Genomic DNA, 20,569 nt, shown 5'->3' with positions numbered 1-20,569 from the left:
CTTGGTGGCTTTCACCTCTCGTTGCTGCGCTGCCTAAGGAGGGAAAGAGGAGGCAGCCTCGCATCGGGGACGGTTTTCTGATGTAGCCACCGCCGGGGAGGTGCCGCCAGCTCGCTCCCTCTCTCTTTCCACTCCCCCCCCCTCCCCCGGTTTCAAACTGATTGATGAATCTCTACAAGTTGCTGGGTTTGGGGCCGGACCGGTCGGAGTCACAGGGACACTTCTGAGAGCTCACCCCGGGGCTCTTGGCGCGCGGTGTGAGGGGCTCAGCCTCGCTCCCGGAAGGCGATCGGAGACTGACATCAGCCCATCCCGGACTTGCAGGGCTCGGCTGGAAAGTGATTGTTTCCCCTCCCGCTTTCCAGCACAGCAGTTGGGTTGGCGTCGCCCTGCAGGTCTGGGCATCCCAGCCCCGCCTGGCTGGCTGGTTCACAACCTCTGCTCCTCGTTCTCTGCTGCACCCACAGCCGGCCAAGAGAAGCAAGCCCGAGAGATCCCCGACTCAGCCAGCGCCCGGGGGTGCCATCTCTCTCTCTGCCTCTGCGGTCGGACTCCTCTGGGGACCTTCTGGAAGACGTGAAGAGCCAAACTTTTCTTTGAGGTTTTTCGAGGCAAACGCGCTGCTCCTCCTCTCCTCGCCTGAGAAGCTGCGGCTATTTAGGTTCGTCCAGGACGCCGACCGAGCTAGGCTCGCGGATCCGGATCCCCACCCTTCTCTGCGCACCTCCGGGTACCGCAGTACCTAGGACTCCTGCGAGGCTTGCGGGGGTCGCCGGACCAAGACAGAGAGGGAGGTTCGGGACAGCTTCCAGCCTCCTGGGGCCACAAGCGTGAAGACACCCCCCCCCGCCGCATCCCGCCCCCCGCGCGCCCCGGGTCTACACAGCGCCCTCCTCCTCCCGCAGTTTCTCTCCGGCCGCCAAAGTAACTTGAAGCAAAGCGGGGCGCACAGCGAGGGCCCGGGGCAGCCGAGGAAGCCTGCGTAGACCGCGGCGCCGACGCTGAGCAGGGCCCGGCGGGCCGGTGTATGTCTCCCCGCGGCCGCGGCGCTCAACTCCCGGTGACTGTGCAGCGTGCGCCGCCGCCTGCCCCGACCCGCGCTGCCGCCGCCCGGCCCCGCACGCACCTCCCTCTCCCGGGGTGACCGGCCTGCAGCCGCCGCCCGAGACACAGCTCTGCACCCCTTCCCCCGCCCTCGCCGCCGCCACCGCACACACACACACGCACACACACACGCACGCACGCGTCTCTCCGTCTTGTGATTCTTCTCCCCTCCGGAGCCCTTCAGGGGGGGTGCGAGTTTGTCCCCCCCACCCCCGCCCCAATCCACTGCCTTCTTTTCTTCTCGCTCTCCTCCTCCCGCGCTCGCCGCGCTCCTCTCGCCCCTTCGTCTTATTTATTCATATTTTTATTTGGCGTCCGGTCTCTTCTCTCTACCCCTCTGCCTCCCTCCCTCCCCCTGGATCCCCGCTCTCTCCCCGGAGTGGCGCGTCGGGGGCTCCGCCGCTGGCCAGGCGTGATGTTGCACGTGGAGATGTTGACGCTGCTGTTTCTGGTGCTCTGGATGTGTGTGCTGAGCCAGGACCCGGGCTCCAAAGTCGTCGCCGACCGCTACGCTGTCTACTGGAACAGCAGCAACCCCAGGTAAGCTGGCCAGGGCGGGGGCGCCGAGAGCCCGGGCTCCGCGGGCCTGGGCCGGGAGCAGGGAGCAGCGGCGGCCGGGAGCGGCGCGCACCAGCCGCAGGCAGCGCGCGCCCTCGGAGCCTGCGACGCCTGTCGCTGCTGGCTGCCGGGCGCCGGCGGGAAGCGCTCGCTCCGCGCCGCTCTTTGTTAAGCTACGGCGGCGGCACCGGCTGGCTGCTGCTCGGAATCCCCAGGGCTGAGCGGAGCCGCTGCCTCCGAGGGGTGCGGGGAAGGCACGCAAATGGGCGGGAGCCGGGGACCGGGGACTTGGCTCGCCAGCCGGGGAGACTGGCTCGCACCTCCGGATCCCGGCTCAGGGCTTGGGGTCTGGTGAAGGCTCTAGGTGCGTAGGGCCGGGAGTTCGCTCCTGGAGCCTGGGGGCGCAGGACTGGGGCCGAGAACCTGCTAAACGTCAGTGCTTTTTTTTTTTTTTTAATTTATTGTTTTGAATTTAAACAGAATTCCTTCTTTTCCCCCTGTGTGCGCACAGACCGCACGGGTTAGGGGAAGCAGAAGTGAGTGTGTGTGTGTGTGGGGGGGTGCGGATGGGAAGCGGAAGCTTTAGGTTTTAATGTTCTTTTTAACTGTGAGAAAACTGTTCGGTGACACCCCCGTCCTCCCCCCGAAGTCGGCCTAGGCCGGGCGCGCTTGGCCGGGAAAGGATTCTCCTAGCTCGGGCACCCTCCTTTGCCCCAGTGGGCTCAAGGTGCCAGAAAGTTTGATCGAATGCCGGGTTACGTCACGAGTGCAGAGCGAGCTGCTGGAGTTGGCGAGCCGGAAGGTGGGAGCCTTGGCCCCGGGGCCTGGCGCGGCAGCTGGAGGGACGCGCGGTTACCTGCAACTGCGTGCCCGACCCCAAGCCCGCGGGCTACGCGGGAGGCTGCAGGCGGGTTCCGGCCGCCGTCCTAGCGCACGTGCGGGGCCCCAGCCAGCCGCAGCCACCCTGCCTTTCTGGATCCTGGAGGCCGGAGGAGGGTGGTCCCCAGCAGCAGGCAGACCCCACCGGGTCCGGAGCATTCCCAGACCTTACTTTCTTTCCCGGATCTGAACCCGCAGTCGGGCCCGCTGGGCCCACCCCGCTCTGCTTCCAGCTGTGGCCTGGCGCTGGTGCTGTCCTGGGAGGGAAGCAATGTCGTTTGTACCTAGCTAGGGCCATAGGTTTTTCTCTGAGCCTAAGTGGAAGTTGCGAGAAAAGAGGCGGGAGGCCGAGGACAGAGCCTGAGGTTGTGGCGCATCTGCTCCTCTGGGCTAGGGGGCCGGCGGAGGTCTCCAGTTCAGTTCCCACCAGCCCCTTCTAGCGCCTCCAGCCTGCCCTGCGTAAATTCGCCAGGATTCCCGGGGCTTGACTGGGGTCAGAAGGAAGAAAGCTGGTTCCTCCAGCAATGCTCTAAGGGTTGCCCAGCCTAAGGAGAAGTCGCCCCGCCCTGTTACTTCAGCCTAGTCACACCCAGGCAGCCTAAAGTCCTAAGTGCCTGCCTAGCACAAGCGGAGATGCCCCTGAAAGTTTGCCTTTTTAATAAAAGGGGTGTTATGGCGGTGGGAATTAGAATGGGAAACTGTTTGACATGCCACTAACCACTATTAGGAAAAGAGAAAGAGGCGGCACTCTGCCAGAGAATATATGCCTTTTATTAAAGCTGACAAGACAGATAGAGCAAGCTTTCCAGCTGAGATGGTGTTAAAACCAAGTCTAATTACATTGCTTGGCGTAGTCTTCTTTGGACTTCATTGGGCAGCATGCATGGAACATCAACTTATTATTTTTAAATTTAAGTGCTTTACCCAGTAGAGTCAGTTATTGGAATCTGAGACATTTTGCTCTTGTCTGTCACTCTGGAATTCGGAGGGATCTTTGTGTTCTGGCATTCATTCATTGGAAAGGTGAGCGTTCTACTTTTAGCAGAAGGGAGCCTCAGATGGCCGGATCTATCCGGCCCCCCCTTCACCTGTCAAGCTAGGCTCAATAAGTTGCAGGACATTTTATCTCAGTTTTATGCTTTTGATACCGTTGTTTAGTTTGAGATTAGCAAATTGATTTTTGTCATAGGTCATGTTTTTTAATAGACTTGCCCTGCCCAAAGAAAACTCTTTCTCTCAGGATGCCATGGTAGCTTTGAACCTGCTCAAACTTAGACTCTGTAGACAGCAAGGGTAGATGTTAAACCAGAGTGCTAATTGATGAATAAATATATATAAATATATATAAAATATATATTAAATATATATATATATTTGAGTCAGGGACCTTTCTCAGAAGCACTATTTAATATTCTTAGAAGTTATGGAGGCATTTATCATGATACGTCGTTACATTAAAGCTTACTTTAAAAAGTAGACAGTGGTAGGCAGTTTTAATTCAGATTTATTGACTGAAATGTATTTTTTACGAATTAGGAAAAGTCAGATTGATGTAACCCAAAGGGGCAAATGAGAAATAAGTAATTTCAAGTTAAAAACCAACACTTTGTCACGGGAATAGTAAACATCTCAGAGTTTGCATGAGTTTATTTAGTGTCAGGAATTCAATGTTGTGTATTTTCTTTTCATATACATTATATTTTGTAAAGTAAGATAACCCTGACTTTTGGTCTTCTATAGATGTGTCAAGAGTTTGCTAAATCAATAAAGTAATAAACAGACTTCAGCCTTTGGAAACATAAGTAGACAATATTGCTTGCAAGTTAAATACTTTTTTTTTTTAACTTAGAAGTTTAGTGAACACTTTAAAAGGATAAGAATGGATAGTTTCTGTAAACAAAGTAAATGTATTTTAACATATGCATGTAGATTCTGCTTGAAATTGTGTTTACTTAGGTTGAGATAAAATTAAATGTATCTTGATTATAAGCATTGGGCACTTCACTCTGTACTCTGTAACAAGAAGTTACTTGAAGTAACTTCTGTGGCAGATAGAATTTGGTCTAGCAGATGGGTTATCTTTACTGGCTTTATATATAAACTCATGTCCTGTCAGCATAGGTCTACAATTAGAGCCCATGTCTTTGCTGGTTTCTTCTGGGAAATGGATATTCAGCTTTTACATGTTGCTAACTTTTCAGTTGCCAGTATTTAGTAGGTAGTGAACCCAATTGATTTTATGTGTCAGATGATCGGCACAATTAGCAAGTGTGAAGTATCACTCTGAATAGAAACATTCTATCAGATTTGCCTAACTGCATCCTTCAGGTTTCTCATTTTTGATGCCTTGCTGGAGTTTTACCTAAAAGTATGGACAACCCTCTTACTTTTATACTGCATCCTAGCTGGAGTCTAAGGGAGTCACCTGCACAATGAAAACCTAACTCATGGAAGGGTTTTTAAGGAACTTTTAAAGATACCTTACAATAATAAAACTCTATTTGCATTCCTCCTGGGTAGCTACTCTTATACGAATAGACATGACTTAATATTAAATGCTGTGTGTTTCTCTATTCGCCAAAGTGATGCTGGAGTCATTAAATATTATCTTCTGATTTGTATTGTAGATAAGGAAATTAAGAAAAAAAAAAAAGAGGGTAACAAACATGCTCTGCTCAGCCTGTCTTTCTGCTAAGGTTTGAATATTATAAGTTTAAGAGTCTATTCACTTCTGTTAATCCTGAAGATCTGACTAAGCACAACCGAGTGTTGTTTGTTTGTTTGTTTGTTTGTTTGTCACTCCTTCATTTCTTTAGGAACCACACGCATCTCACATACAAGTAGTGGCCCACTTATACCATTTAGTTGTGTTTGCATCTGGAGTACTGAAAGTTGTTAGAATTGTGAGCAAGCAGCCGTGAGTGTTTCTGAATGTGAGGGACCTATGCACATAGCTAAGTAGAGAGAAGTGCTAATATTTTTCTGAGAATATTCCCATAGGCATTTTTCTTTCGAGATTCAGTGGTTCGTTTTCAGAGCGTCTGAACCATCATCAGTTTGGTCATGCATGCCAGAACGTTGGCACTGTGCCCTCCTCTCCATAAGTGAAACCGTCACTGTTTAAATCTCAGAAGCAGTTGTGAGGGGAGAGGAAGATTTATCTTGATTTCCAGAGTGTTCTATCACTGAATGTGTAAAGAAGTCCTTTATTTCTGCAGTTTCAAAATTTTAATGTAATGTCTTCATATGTTCAAAACACATTAAAAAAAAAATAGATGGCATCATATGAAAGCCGAGTTTCAGTGCCGTATAATGTATCGTTTTGTTAGCTGTACTGGGATAATTTCATCATTGATATTTATATCAGTCTTGTAAGCACTCTACATTAGATGGATAGCCCATGTCCTTATGTGTGTCCATTTATAGATCTACAGTCTACACTACCCTCCCTCCTCTCCTGTCTCCTTCAAATACAGACATTTGTAGAAGTCTTCTTCTTAGCTTTTGCCTGGTATCTCCTGGAGTTGTACAGAGCAAGATTAGCTACCGAGTTTTATTATTTCCCAGCCATTATGTGCATTATTTTATAGTCATAGTACACTAGCAGAAAGAGTCTCCTGTTCAAGTGACTGACAGGCCAGTGCTGTGTGAGGCAGCTCTACAGGCTCACTCAGCATTTCTAGTATGAAACCAATTCCAATAAACTGTGCGTGATCAAAGAGACCAGAGACAGTGCTTAGTAATTCACTTCTTCCCTTGGCTGTGTGACTTGAGTGGTATGAACCAGGTTTATTTTGTGGCTGATGCACAATGGCTTTGGAGCTTTCTGTCTGTGACTACAGGGGCAGGTTTAGGTGGAACAGTTAGCTACTTGGGGCAAATTAACTTCCTGAATGTTCTGCTGTTTAATCTTGCAAAATACCTTCTGAACAGGCATTCCATTGCAGTCCCCTCACTGGCCTGGTTTCCTGTTGGACAGGGACAGATAAAGATGGCACCTCCCTTCTCTCCTATTGCTATGAAAGGAACAAGCTACCAGCTTCATGCTGGGCCAAGAAAGTGAATGAATACAATTAGTCCTTCAGGAGTCCTGGCCTTTGCTAGCTTGGGAAAAGAAGATGCCAAAATAATTTACCAGAGAGAGAGGGAGGTTGGAGAGAGAGAGGAACAAAACATAAGACTATGTTAAAATAATTTATGTATATAGTAGAGTTTGGTACATTTTTTAGCTTCATTTCTGAAGAAGACTCCATTCCTTTTCTGATTGTTTTGAGTAACCTCCTTAGCTGTAAGGACTTTAAAACATGTGATCTGTTCAGTAATGAACCACTCTGTTGAGCCAGTCTGTATTGTTGTCTCTTCAGAAGAAGTATCTAAACTATTAACGTATCAGCATAACTACAATACCCATGTTGAAAATGATGCCTGTGTTCCCCAAACACAGCAAGGAAGTTAGTCCTTGCCCCTTGCCCGGGACAGCTCGCTCAGATCAGTCTTCTGGACAAAGGGGGAAAAATTGTCTTTTGATCAGTTGTGACAAATAACACCTTCATATTCAGGCATAAAAACTTCAAAGAGGAGTATGAGGAATGAGTTATTAATACTCACTTTTAATAATTTGTCTTTACCATAGTGGTCTTGGCCAAACGTCAATAAATTACTGTCTCTTTGAAGGGCTGATTTATATTTTTCCATTTATATGTTAGTCTGCTTTTCAACCCATATCCTGAGATGTTTTGTAGAAAAGTTTCTTGTGATTAATGTGAACCTGCAGTGTTTCTGAATAGGATATTACTCAATACTAGGAAGTCTGCTTTTAACCCTCTTGAATTTGTTTGCATTTTATGTTTTCAAAATGTAGTCAGTCACGAACAAGTCAGCACAATGACATTAGCAATGTAAGCTTTCTATGCTGAAGTTTTATTATACATACTTCTTGGTGAAGAGAAAGCTATGATTTTTGGTCTTCCTGATGGTCCGTAGTTCTTATTGCATTCTCTAAAGGGTTATTGTGCAGCTTCTAAAACCTGCGTGCCATTTGCTGGTAGAAAATTTACATGGATACAAACTCTTGGTTTTTGAGCTTTCCGGGTCTAGTTTTCAAACAGTGAACCATATGTTTCAACAAAACATTACTTTAAATTATTGAAAACTCCCACTGAAGTTACCTAGCTGTAGAGCATCTACAGCACACGAGCGATAGCTCACTCGGCTTTCATTCAGGCGAATTCTATCATTTTCAATAAGGAAAAATAACCCTTTGTCATTTTCAGGAACATCCTTCATACAACTGACAGTTGACAGGTTGAAGAAAATGTTACTGTCAGGTCTTGTTTTCCACACAAGGGAGGAATAAAAATAGGCTTAGATGATTTTTTTTTTTTTTAAAATCTATTTAAAAGTTATTTCAAACTGGAGGGAAATATTTTTAATTTTTATGTGGAAATCATAAAATTAATCTGCACTTACTTCAGGGAAGGTCAGCAAAGTGCATTTCAAGGAGAGATTCTGGATAGTTAATTTCCAGTGCTTTAACCATAAGAAGTCAAAGCGCTTGAACTGGTTGTGTATTACAGGGTATTTTTATATAGGGTCGTTAAGAGATATGAGTTAATATCATTTCTGTTGTGATTTAGCCAGTGGCCTGATTTTCATGACCGATGGTCATGATTTAGTGTGAAACAGACGTGAGAGCTTGCCCATTCTTGATGTACTTTGTGTCATCGAGCACACGCGTGTAGGCGCTGGACAGCCGTGCAGCTTGCACACAAAGATTGGGACATTTTGAGAAGTGGCTTCGTTATTAATACTGCTAAAATATCTGTACAGTGTAACCAACGTGTTCTCAGGTGGAAGTTCATGAACACACAGCGGTTAGAATGAGATAAAAGTCATGTTTCTGCATTTAGAAAAGCTGGTTTTGGCTTCCAGCATTTTTTTTTTTTTTTCCTCCTCTCCAGCCCCCCTCAAAGCAGCCATCTTGTTTTAGGAGCGATTCCATTTTTCTCATGAAAATTGCCTGGAAATGAGTGTGGATATAGAAACCAGACTAAACCACCAAGTAGGCATGTTGGTGGGACTCCATGTGCTGTCTCTACGTACAGAGTCATAGAGATGTTGTCCTCCGGAATTTAGTTGACAAAAAAGGACGTTGTAAATAGTGCTAGCGTACTCAGCCGAGATGCATTATACTTTAATGTTAAATGCTAGGCTGTTCCAGGTTCCCATACATGCTTTTCTCCCGAAGCTTACACTTCGTTGCTAATTTCAAAGTAATGTATGGACAGTCCCTCTTGACATCCCCACCGTCTGTGCTGATTTCTTTGTGCCGAGCCCATCACGTAGTTGTAGTCCTTCCTCTTGTTTGACATCAGTCCCCTCCCAGCAGACACGTATATAATCGATGAGTGTCGCCAGGTATCTTCATGCAGTAGAGGCAGGGGTAAAGATGAGGATGCTGTCCAAATTAAGGCATGTGTATGCTTCGAGAAGTACTATCGATGTGAAGTCGGAGCGCAGGCACCCCTGAAATAGAGCTTCTCATGTTTTCCTTTCTCTCCTTTTTTTTTTTTTTTTTTTTTTTTTTTTTAACAGTCTTTTGAGGGTACTAAAAGAGAATTATTTTAGAGGCAAACACATTTGTTCCTGAAACTTGTGAGATCATATCGGCTGGGTCTGTCCTGTTTCCTACCATGTTCTGTGTTTCTGGGTACATTTGGAAGAACATGTGGCCTAGTAAACTTTACCCAAAGTTTACACTATACTTCTTGCTGCTGCATCTGTTTGGTGGTGTCTGGGAACACCATTATCGAGTGTTTCAGTAAAAGCAAGGCCTCCTTAAGATACGTTTCTGAAGTAGCCCCACACAATCTGTCTAATTGAAACTGGGCCCTGATGAGCCCAGTCTGTTTCAGGGTTACCTCAGTCCATTAGAAGAGGGGCTGGCGTGCTTATGGATTTGGGGTGAAGCTGGTAAATCAGATGCATGTTTAAAGGGCAGATAGGCATCTTATGGTTAAAGTCAGGGTCTGAGTTGGCAGAGGGTTCGGCCTCTCCTCTGAGGCTCATCATCTGCTCTCCTTTGACAGGCTGGTGGGGAGGATGAAAATAACGGAGTGTTCGAAGTGACCTTTAATTTCAAATGAACTAGCAAATACCTTTCCTTTTTAATGTTGTTCCCAGGCTGTCAGAGTTTCCATTTTAAGTTTTATTAGTGACTTATTTTTGTAGGTAAAAAACTGTAATTAACAATTAGCTCTTGCCTCTTACTATGAAAACATGTAAGTTTTATTAGTGACTTATTTATGTAGGTAAAATCTGTAATTAACAATTAGCCTTGCCTCTTTCTATGAAAACATGTATGATGAAAGCGGTTTCCTATAGAAAATGTGGTCTTGTGGTCTGAGTAAAATTTAGTTATGGTTTATGAAGTCATTAATTGTAGCACAAATTGTTGGACAGACAGGTTTTGATGATGGGGCAGACATGATACTTGATGTTCTCGAGATGTCGGTGGGATTACTACCATTTTGTTGCATTTCCTGAGGTTAATATATAGGAGACTCTTAACCCTTCTGAATAAAGTTTTTATAGTGTTTAATTTGATGGAGACAAGTGAGAATGGGAAGAAAGGTTAAAGTAACTCTCAATATGGGGAAATTGTCTTTTGTGTTTAACAATTAGGTTAAACAAAGTGGGAGCAAATGGACCTGGGCCTCCTTCTATTGTTTCAGAGCAAGGAGATTCAGACAGATGTCGGAATGTGGAAGCACTGACCTCTGACTCGCACAGCATGGACACTGCCCTGTGCCCTGGCACATAAGTGTCCCGAGCCACCACTGTCGTAGCAGGGTAGTGTTCTGAAGTGACTGACACTTTGAGATGGGGACCCTGGAGCCGATTCTGCAGCTTTCTGGAGCTTCACTGGACTTCAGCTGAAGTACCTCACCCCCCCCCCCCACCCCTTTATGATGAAAAATCTCTCTCTGGCCCAGAGCTCTGGTGATTTCTGGATGTGTTCTCAGTTGGCATAGTTGCTATAAATCTTTGCTTCCAAATATTTTTTCCTCGTCTGCTGGAATAATGCAGAAGGACGAGGGAGGCTCAGATGTACCTTTCTGTTGGGGCAAAGCACTTGGCTGTTTTATTTGGTAAATACTTTTTTTTTTTTTTCTAAAAGATAGATAAAAGAGGTGGTTTTGTTAAAGGCCTTTTCTTTTAGTTCAGGTCTGCAATCTCGCCAATAACCTCTGGGTTCAGACACACCATTAATGTTTTAGCTACTGTGGCATTCAGTGTTTTCTTCATATATTTGTTTACTGTTGCTGCCTCAATAAACTTTTATGCCTATTTCTGTAGTTTTTTTGGCAGGGGCTCCATGTATTAGCACTAAGTGACCCAGCACTAAAGAGGGTGCAGTTCAAATAGTGGTGCTTCTGACAGGGTTTTGTGTCAAACTAGAGAAGATAATAGGGAAATGAAAGCTGCCAAAATGTGTCTCCCAATGACTAATTAATCAGACGAGAAAAGGACCTCAGTGGCAGATCTGTCCACCATGGCAGCAACTTGGGGATGCTTCCCTTTAAATACTGTCTAAAAGAAGTTAAAGTAAGCCTTAGGAAATGTAGCACCCAGATAGAAGATACAAATGTTCCTTTTTTTTTTTTTAAAAGTCTGTGAAAAGTGAGTCAAAAACCATCATTTAAAACTGAATCTCTGTACTCTTCACAGCTATTATCAAAACATTAAGCTACCCTGAAGAGTGTTCCCCTTATTAATAAGCAATGCCTTCATTCTTATTAATATTTTAGTGTGAGCACTATACTATTCTTAGTTTTAGTTTTGGTGTAGCACTTATACATAGTTTATTGTCAAGAGGCCTGGGTACATTTTAAAACTTTCCCCTCGTTTTATGCCAGCCATCAGTATTTGGAGATTATTGTTGACTGGAGAATGAACCTCCCTTCTCCCTCAAATTAAAACTTGTCTGTTGACAGACCCTACTTTTTTCCTGGCCTTGTTTCCTCTATGGTTGCTGGGCCCATATTAAATGCCTGTTATTAATGTGGTCCCCCCTCCCATAGCATTTACAACATAAAAAGGAAAAGGTCTTGTATTGGACTATAGCTGTCCGGGGACAATGAAAACTGATTACACACTCAGCCGTCACCATTGTTGACTGCCCTCTTGGGAGGACAACAACGTGGTGCGTGTGTGTGCGTGCGTGTGTGTTTGTGTTTGTAGTCCATATGTGTACACGTAGGGTCAGACATACATTCTGGTTTATTTTTTTATTTATTTATTTTTTTGCTATATGTTTTCTGAATATAAATAAACCATTGGCAACGAAATTATACCGTCTAATTCAGCTAATTATGTTCAAGACAAACAGTTCTTTGATGGGGAATCCCCCAGTTTAGTGCCCTTTCTTCATAATAGAGATGGAAATCAGTCAATTTATGCCTCTGAGTAGCTCATTAATTTAAATGTTATTTGGGCATGGTCTTGCAATCAGTGCACACGTGTTGTTAATTATCTGATTATTTCTCACAGTTATTTCTTGAAAATTGTCGTTTCCTTACCTGAATGTTTGTGTCCATATGTGTCTGTGTGGTCAGTTTACTCCATAGAGTTCTTTGGTGCAGTTTCACTGTCCTGGTCATTGTTAGATGTATTTAAGAAAGAAAATAAAGCAAAAAAAAAAAAAAGTATCTTTTTTTTCAAACTTCAACAGCTTCTGTAAGTTTGGTAACAAGCCTTTGAAGTTATTAAATAACAGGGTGTTTCTGAGTTGCAATAACTTCACATTCTGCTCATATGAAGAATCCTGTGCAGAATCAGACTGTGTCTTACATAAATGTTTTAGGTTAACACTTTTCACTCTTCAGGTGAATTCTATCTATCTGAAGGGAATGTATTTCTTGTGTCTCATACGAGAGCGAAATGGGGGAACTCAGGGATTTTATATTGATTGGAACATATTTCAAAAGGAAACAGTTCACATTCAAGAAATGTTACAGGTATTAGTAATAATATATTCTATTAGTGATAATATATTCATGTGTAAGATACTTAGAAGTTATGGTTGATAAAATATTTATTGAGTGATACCATGTCTAAAATACTGAGAGGCATACCGGAGACTCAGAGAGAAGGCAGGCAATGTCTGTGCCCATAAGGCATTCAAGGGTTTGGTTGAGAATTTTGTGGCTTTAATGACAGTGTGGAGTAGAATGTACTATAAGAAATCTTCATGTCATTTCACTTGACAGGTGTCTACCGTGGGCCAGTTATTGTTCTCAGCGTTGGCAATAGAGTGTTGCAGACAGCATGCCAGCCACCAGGAAACATTCATTTAGTGTTCTCTAGATCCCTTTATCTCACCTCTGGGGTGCACTTGGAGATCTTGGGGAATCTTGCTGAAATGGAGATTTTAATTGAGTAGACCTGGGTAGGAGCCCAGTGTCTTACATTTCTGACAAGTTCCCAGGGGAGATTGTCATGTACAGTGATGCTGAGTTCCCTGGCTGTGAACTAGTCTGGAACTAGTTCCGAGCATATTCAGTGGGGAAGGTTGATTGCCTCTGCCTAAGGACTTGGGGTGGTGTTTGCCCCGGGCTTTCAATACAACCATCTCTGTGGTTTCTAAAATGGCACCATATTTGCAGGAGTGAAATTATTTGTCATTTAAAAGGCCTGACAGGCCCAGCAGTCTTCATTTCTAGCCTTTTCCTCTGAATTGCAGACATATAAAATAGAATTGTACATTGAGGTTTACGCTTCATTAGAAATGCACTGTTAACAAGGTGAAGGCTGGGGACTTGGTTGTAAGTCCCCTCTGTAGAGGAACTCTACTGCAGTGAACGTGCTGTCCGAGGTCCAAGAAGTTTGAAGAGAAGCCTGCCGTGAATTTTAAGGGCATTTATGTGCAAACCTTCCCCAAGGCACTGTAAGTACCAGCTCCAGAATGATACCTCAGAAACAGATTTTTAATACTTCCTCATTTAACTCCACCAGGTCAAATGAGCCCAAAATGTTTATTTTATTTATATTCAACGTAGAAGATGCCTACTGACAGTTTTCTGTTTCCAGTGGCTGAGTTTCCTGTGGGGGCTTTCTGGAGCCTGTATTTCCAGCAGAGTTTTAAAGACTTGGGGGAAAAACGCCTTCCTATTCTAATTTCTACCATTCCAGTGTCCTTAGCGAGGAACTGCTCCTATAGCAACTATGGACATGTTTCTGTGTCTCGAATTTCCAAACTCGTCACTTTCTTCTGTATCGAGGAGTGTTTGATGATTTTATTAACAAGCACCAGCAGGGAAGGCTTGTCTTTGGGTACTCCTCCTTTTGCTTATGGTTCTTGTCTTTATTCCCTTGCTGTGAGCACAGTATTGCCAACCTAAGTGCACCCTGCCTCTCTGAGAGCATCATTCTGTAGACTTGATAGTGTTACGAGAGGAAAGACAAACCTGCTTTATATCAGGTACTTATGAAAACAAGATTGTGAGCATTCTACTAAGCTGTGCATTTGCTTTTTAAATTATTATTATTATTATTGAGACAGTCTTGCTTTTCAGTTCTAGCTGGCCTAGAATTCACTATGTAGATTAGGCTGGCCTTGAACTCGTAGAGATCAGCCTGCCTCTGCCTCCTGAGTTCTGGGATTAAAAGAGTGCACCGCCTAGCCTGCTCTTATTTTATAACCGTGTTTGCCAACACTCTTTGTAGTTAATTATAAAGTAGAAGCAAATATCCTTGTTGTTAAATTCTTGATATAATGAATTTAATTAAAATTCTGGGCAGCAGTTGGTAAGAACAATGAACATTATTAAGGATGGTGATTCAGCACAGGGCTGTTTGTTCATTTGTAAGGGTATGTTTATGCTCGCCGGCATAAATGGGGGGTGGTTCTCAACAGGAAGTGTGAGGGGACCGTTCACTCTTCCTAGAGTTTATAATTCTCCTAGATTAAGAATTTCGAGAAGCACCTGTGACTGTGAGTGAGCTGAAGTGGCTCTTAAAATGGACGTGTGCTGCATACTTAGAAGACTTCAATTTAGGGGTAGTCTATACTTATGGATTAAAATGAAGTCATGTGCATATCTCCACTGGAATTGCCTCACTCAAGAAAGGATCCTGTACCGAAGCCTTATGGTCGCTGACAGGCTTAGAGTAAAGTAGAAGATGTCCAGTAGTTTCTAAATAGTGCTTTGTCATTCCCAACTTTCTATTTTTTACTTTTTAAAATTTTTCGAGACAGGGTTTCTCTGTGTAGACCTGGCTGTCCTGAAACTTGCTTTGTAGACCAGTCTGGTCTCGAACTCACAGAGATCCACCTCCCTCTGCCTCCTGAGTGATGGGATTAAGGGTATAAGCACCACCACCTAGCTTTGTTCCTGCATTTGGAAAAAAAAAAAAAAAAAGAACAGGAAATAAAAATATTGAATATTTAAAAATGTATCTCATAAAGTTATTAAAAGTGTTCCCTCCTATCAGATTAATAGATTGTAATTGAGTTTTTAGAAATACCCTGGTTTGATTTTTTTTTTTTTTTCTCTCTTCAAGACAGGGTTTCTCTGTATTGTTTGGGAGCGTGTTCTGGAACTACTCTGTAGACCAGGCTGACCTTGAACTCACAGAGATCCACCTGTTGGGACTACGGGCGTGTGCCACCAATGCCAGGCTCAGTTTTTTATTTATTTATTTATTTTTAATTTTATGGGTGTGTGTGTGTGTAAAAATTGTTTGGTAGCATTAAGAAGGAAAAACATTAAATTCATCTATTTTTTTAAGTTTGAGTTTTGTAATCACAAATGTTTAGGGTAAAACCTTTTTGCTTTTTGAGTATTATAGAAACACAAGGGTTTAGGGAACAAGATATTTAAAACACATCAAAGGGCTGGAAAGATGGCTCAGTTAGAACACTGGCTGCTCTTACGGAGGGCCCGGTTCAATTCCCAGCACCCACATGGCAGCTCACAACCATCTGTAACTCTAGGTCCAGAGATCTGATACCCTCATCTGACCTCCATGGCTACTAAGCACTCATGTAGGCAACATGCATAATGCAGGAAAAACAACTCTTACATGTAGAATAAATAAAAAAGAAAGCCAAAATCATATTAAGCTGAATTTGCCAATCATCTTCCAGCATTTTTTTTTTTTTTTTTTGTTGTTGTTGTGAAATTTTAGATCTTGTTAAATTTTACTGCTGGTTGAATTGAAAGTTCCCCTCATACTGGCACATATGAACCTCCATTTTTTTTTTCAACCTAATAAATAAATAAATAGCCACAATAAAAATAATGTCTCCCTTCTGTGGAAATTTAAAGAGAAGGATATGTAGGAGACCTTAAAATTGCTACAAAGATGGGTAGAGCTCATCAGTACTAGTGCACAGCCTACACGGCCTAACTGAGCAGAGCCCAGGCTCTGCCTGGTACCACCTTCCCTGATAGTATATTTCCTGGAGGGTACACTCTAGTATTTTTCCTGGAGTGCACACTCTTCTCAGACACATGCTTACTTCATGCAGGTGACTCTCACTTTATAAAATTCAACATATCCTGAGAGATTGCAGATGGAAATGTTCTTAAGGTGGGGGTGGTGGCTCACGCCTGTTGACCCAGCACTTGGGAGACTGAAGTAGAAGGAGTGAGTTCAAAGCTAGCCAGCCGGTGCTATATAATGACACTCTTGTCTCAACACAAGCAGGCACTATAAAACAAAAACAGCCAGCGGAAACCGAGGAGTTCTCAGAAATAAAAGTCTTACTTTCAAAGTATCTTGGAAGAGTTAACATTTTAAAAGACGGTTTTATCAGTCTGTGCTGTTGTATCCGGAAGCTGTGAATTTTGCATCTGTATTGCGGTTTTTGTTTGTTTGTTTTATTTTGCTTTTGTTTTGAAGATGTTCTCATTACAATTTATCCTTTGATTCCTACTGCAGAATCTTGGGAAGAGTGGTACCTAGGGCGTGTCTACAAGCCCCTTCTCCCAGGGATAAGTTCTGGGTCTCCTTTTCCAATTTGGTCATTTATTTTGATGTCCTCTTTTGTCTCGGTTGGTTGTCTATATTGTGTTCTCTACTTTGGCCTTCATAGGTGTAATGAGATATCTCTTTCTCAGAGGAGAAATTAATGAATACCGACACCCTCCTGGAGAATGCTTGTATTTCCAATGAGGAGCTTGTTGAAACAAATCAATTCCTGTCTAGGGCTGTTCTTGCAGGCAGCCAGGCTGGCCCTGAGATCTTGGTTTTCTGAATCTAAGCCCCACTGCTCTGGGCTGTGGCACTAAGGCTCTCGATGCTTCAGAAGTCTTGCTCCTGATGGCCTTAGAACTCACTACAGATTAATTATGCACACATTAACAGGAGGGGCGCAGACAGATCGCAGCATCCAGCTGAATTTGTCAAGAGGCACACATTTAATCCAGTGAAACCCGAGTAGAGTAGCGTCACCGCCAAAGGATAGCTTCCTTGGAGAGCTGGCTGGGAGTTATTCAAAGCAGATTTTACTTGGAATGTTTATGGTTAGTTAGGTGAATAGCAAATGAGCTCACTGTTTGTTCTGAAATAGAATTCATGTCCTTATGTCACTATTTGAGAACACCCTTTTACTCTTGGTTATACCCCACCAGAAGGGAAATTACCTTGATTCATTCCTTTTGTGTAACACCCAGATGTTTAAGGCTGCTTGACCAGTGCTTATAGGCCTAATGAGTTTATCATTAGGAGCACTGAATTTGTTTGAATGAGCACTGTTAATGTGGCAGAACAGATTTCCCCTAGAAGCACAGTGATTTAATATTTAAAACTGTATACTCATGGGACCACTGGGCTTACTTATATTTGTTCTTTTATCATTACATACCAAAGCTTTAAATCCCTAAATTGGAAGTTAAAGTTTGCCATGAAGACCAGCTTACCATACCTTTTGTTTTTGTATGACTTCGGATTCTGTTGTTTCCCTTGTAAGATTTTCTCTCTTGCTCTCTTCCTCTCTCTCTTCTATAAAAAAGATTTCTTCATTTATTTTTATTTATGCATGTGTGTGCATGTCTGTGTGTTTATATGCACACATATGTGTGACTCCCCACAGAGCCAGAAGAGGGTGTCAGAGCCCCTGGAGCTGGAGGTGCAGGTGGTTATTAGCTGTCTGAGGAAGATGCTGGGAACTGAAGTCTGGGACCATAGAAAAGCAGCTATTGATTGCTTTTAACTGCTGAGCCATCTCTCTAGGCCCCCCCCCCCCACCAAGCGTATTTTCTTTGTGAAAGAATAGCTAAGAAGTTGGACTTATTGACAGGCTATTTACTAAAAATTAAATTCTTAAGTTCTTGTGTATCAGTTTTATAAAGTATCAGCCAGAAAAGTCAGCTGAGCCAGGCTTGCTCAGTAGTTCCTTTCCATGGGAGTGTGCTATCAATCAAACTGAGTGCATAACAATCCAGTCATTGCTTTAGATGTTAGACAATTGGGCTGAACTACACTTGGGTTGTTTCCTTTTTTTACTAATAGAGGGAATAGGGTTGTTAGGACTATAGCCAGTGCAGCTCGTGACTTGAGAACTGTAGCAGGATTGGTAATTCTGTTGTATGCTCCGTTCGTATATTTTGGAGTGAAGGGTGGTTTGAATTTTTTTTTTTTGTTTTTTTTTTGTTTTTTGTTTTTTCCCCTTGCAAAGGCTAAATTGTCTCACTGTGTTTTACATGCTTAGCATTTGGATGGTGATGACTTGCCCCTTGATACAGAGTCGTCATAAATGATAACTCTGGACAGTTGCATTTATCATTGAACTGCTTGGATTCCTCTTCTCTGTCCCTATAGAAGCTTTACAAAATGGGGTTGTGCTATGTGATTGATTAGGTTACAAAGATAACACAGTTCACTTGTTGATTAGTGTAGAATGGTAAGCATTGCAAATGGCTGTACCAGACAACTCTGAATTTTTTAAGGTATATGGTGGAAATCTGCAATAATCTCCTGATTTTAGTAAGATTTCCTAACCTCTTAGGGGTTAATGCTGTGAGAATTCACTCTGTTTAAAAATTCAGAATACATTAAGTCAGCTGAGCAGTTAAACATATTTTCAGGTAAATAGTTTTGGTTTTAATAGGTAGAGTTCCCTCACATTATCTCAACGACATTGACAACACTATGGTATGGCAGCCAACAATTCCCCTCCTGTCTAATGTTCCTTAATAAGCCACCTCTGGCTGTGGGCTTTCCAGCTACTCTCTTTAGCATCCTGATCAACCTTCTCAATCTGTTGCCAAGACAGACGGCACAGTCAGGACTTGTATCATGGCGACACAATTTCACTCTAGGACACACTTGAATGACAGTACCTAGAAGATCTGGATAAACATTGAAGCCATGAAGGGTGGAGTAAGTGCACCCATTGTCTCACAGTCCATTCTGGGCAGCACAGGCAAACATTGGCAAGCCCCGGGTTTATAGGATCAGAACTCTGCTGGCAGACATATAGGGGTCACATCAAGTGCATTTGCAGTGCAGGCTGAGTTGGAGTTTGAAGACTACAGTATCAGTGTTGGAAGATGAATGGTTTCTCTTGCTATAAATTGCTAATTAGCATTGAAAGTCTAACCTGTTGTATAGAAAATCCTCCCTTATTTTCTCTGAGACAGTGGCTTGGGCAGTAATCTATTTACCCATCTCTACCCATCTCTTACCTCTTGTTAAAACAAAATCTCAAAACCTCTAGGGACTAACCCCCTGTTGAGTTCTGCTTGGAAGGAGCTTTAAGACAGTGGCTTCACACTGAAGTAAATATTGACTGGGCCCAGCCCGAGCCTTGTTCAAAGCCTCCCATTGTTCCCCCTTACTCAGCACTCCAGCGCAGCCTGGAGTATGCTTGTGTCAGGCATGGAAGAAAGGCTGTGGAGGGAAATGAGCAGACCCACAGCTGAACTCAAGAGAAGCTGGCTGCAAAACCAGCAGGGGCTTATGCAGGGTTGTAAGAAATTTAGGAGCCTGGAGGGCAGAAACACTGGCTGTCTTGTCTGTGGTGGTGAAGTTCAGCAGACACGAAGCTGCTTGTCTGGGGTGTGAGGGGGATGTTCAGCTGCTCTCTGAGTATAGCCTCCTCGGCGGCGGTGGTGGTGGTGGCGGCGGCGCCACCTTTAAAGGACAACATCACGTGCGGCTTTTGGGTGAACTCGAAAGAGAAATTGATAAATCTGAGTCCCAGGGTAACAGTTCCCCCTTCCCCATGCCTGTGCTGAGGCCTGGTCAGCCTTCAGCTGTCGTCATGTTGGATTACATACCCTCCCTGGTCTCCTAAGTGCCACAGCATCATCCCTAAGGGATCAGATGGGCGCAGGAGAGTCATATGGCACCTGAAATGGAAGTTCTGAGGTTCTGGAGAGTTGTTCTTATCACATGAGAAATGTGAACTTTTTCTTATGACATCATTTAGAGTGGAGACCCTCTTGTGTGAAAGTGGATTCCTGTGAGGGAAAGTGAGAGTGGTTTTCTTTTTTAATTTTTAAAATCTTTTAATTCAGTTCAAGAACCCAAACAAGCAGCTGGCTGGCTCACATTTGAGTGAAAACCATCTTGATACTCTTGCTAACTGAGGACGTAAAGGAATCCTCACGCATCTTGACTACGGCGTAATTTTTAATACATTACCCAGTGAAAGCCAAAATGGCGTGTTTGGAGTTCTCATCGACGCTGATATTTAAGGCTGACTGTGAAAGCATAGACTTCCGGGATGTTTCATGAGGGCACCCCAGTGCTGAAGGCCACATGCAGGCAAATGCCAGGGTGATTAGAATATTCATTAATTGCCAAGACAATCACCAAACTGTTCTGCTCTGCTAGCATGTTGGGACAAATAATGTCACAACAGAGCATGGAATGCTGTGCACACTAGGAGAACCCGCATCTGTCCGGGGCGCTGGGAAGTGCTTCCTGGAAGGGACATAATTTAGCCTAGATTCTGAATAAAAAGGGCATGGTTTTAATAGCTAAGACAGAAATAGCAGAGGAGCATTCCAGGGAC

General features: G+C 43.9%; 1 protein-coding gene across 2 annotated transcripts in view; it reads left to right on the top strand.

Annotated features, from left to right (window-relative positions):
- The first annotated feature begins 1,291 nt into the window (after positions 1-1,291).
- Positions 1,292-20,569, top strand: part of Efna5 (ephrin A5) — a 271,208-nt gene continuing 251,930 nt past the window's right edge. The window contains exon 1 of one of the 2 annotated variants that reach the window (XM_051190876.1): positions 1,292-1,644. In XM_051190876.1, coding sequence (XP_051046833.1) covers positions 1,520-1,644 — 125 coding nt within the window. In that variant the 5' untranslated portion in view covers positions 1,292-1,519. The remainder of the gene's footprint in view (positions 1,645-20,569) is intronic. The other variant, XM_051190875.1, reaches the window with a different exon arrangement.

Source organism: Phodopus roborovskii, unplaced genomic scaffold (genome assembly GCF_943737965.1).
Source record: "Phodopus roborovskii unplaced genomic scaffold, PHOROB, whole genome shotgun sequence".
Classification (NCBI taxonomy): domain Eukaryota; kingdom Metazoa; phylum Chordata; class Mammalia; order Rodentia; family Cricetidae; genus Phodopus; species Phodopus roborovskii.
The sequence above is the reverse complement of the archived record's forward strand: the minus strand, read 5'-3'. Positions and strand labels throughout refer to the sequence as shown.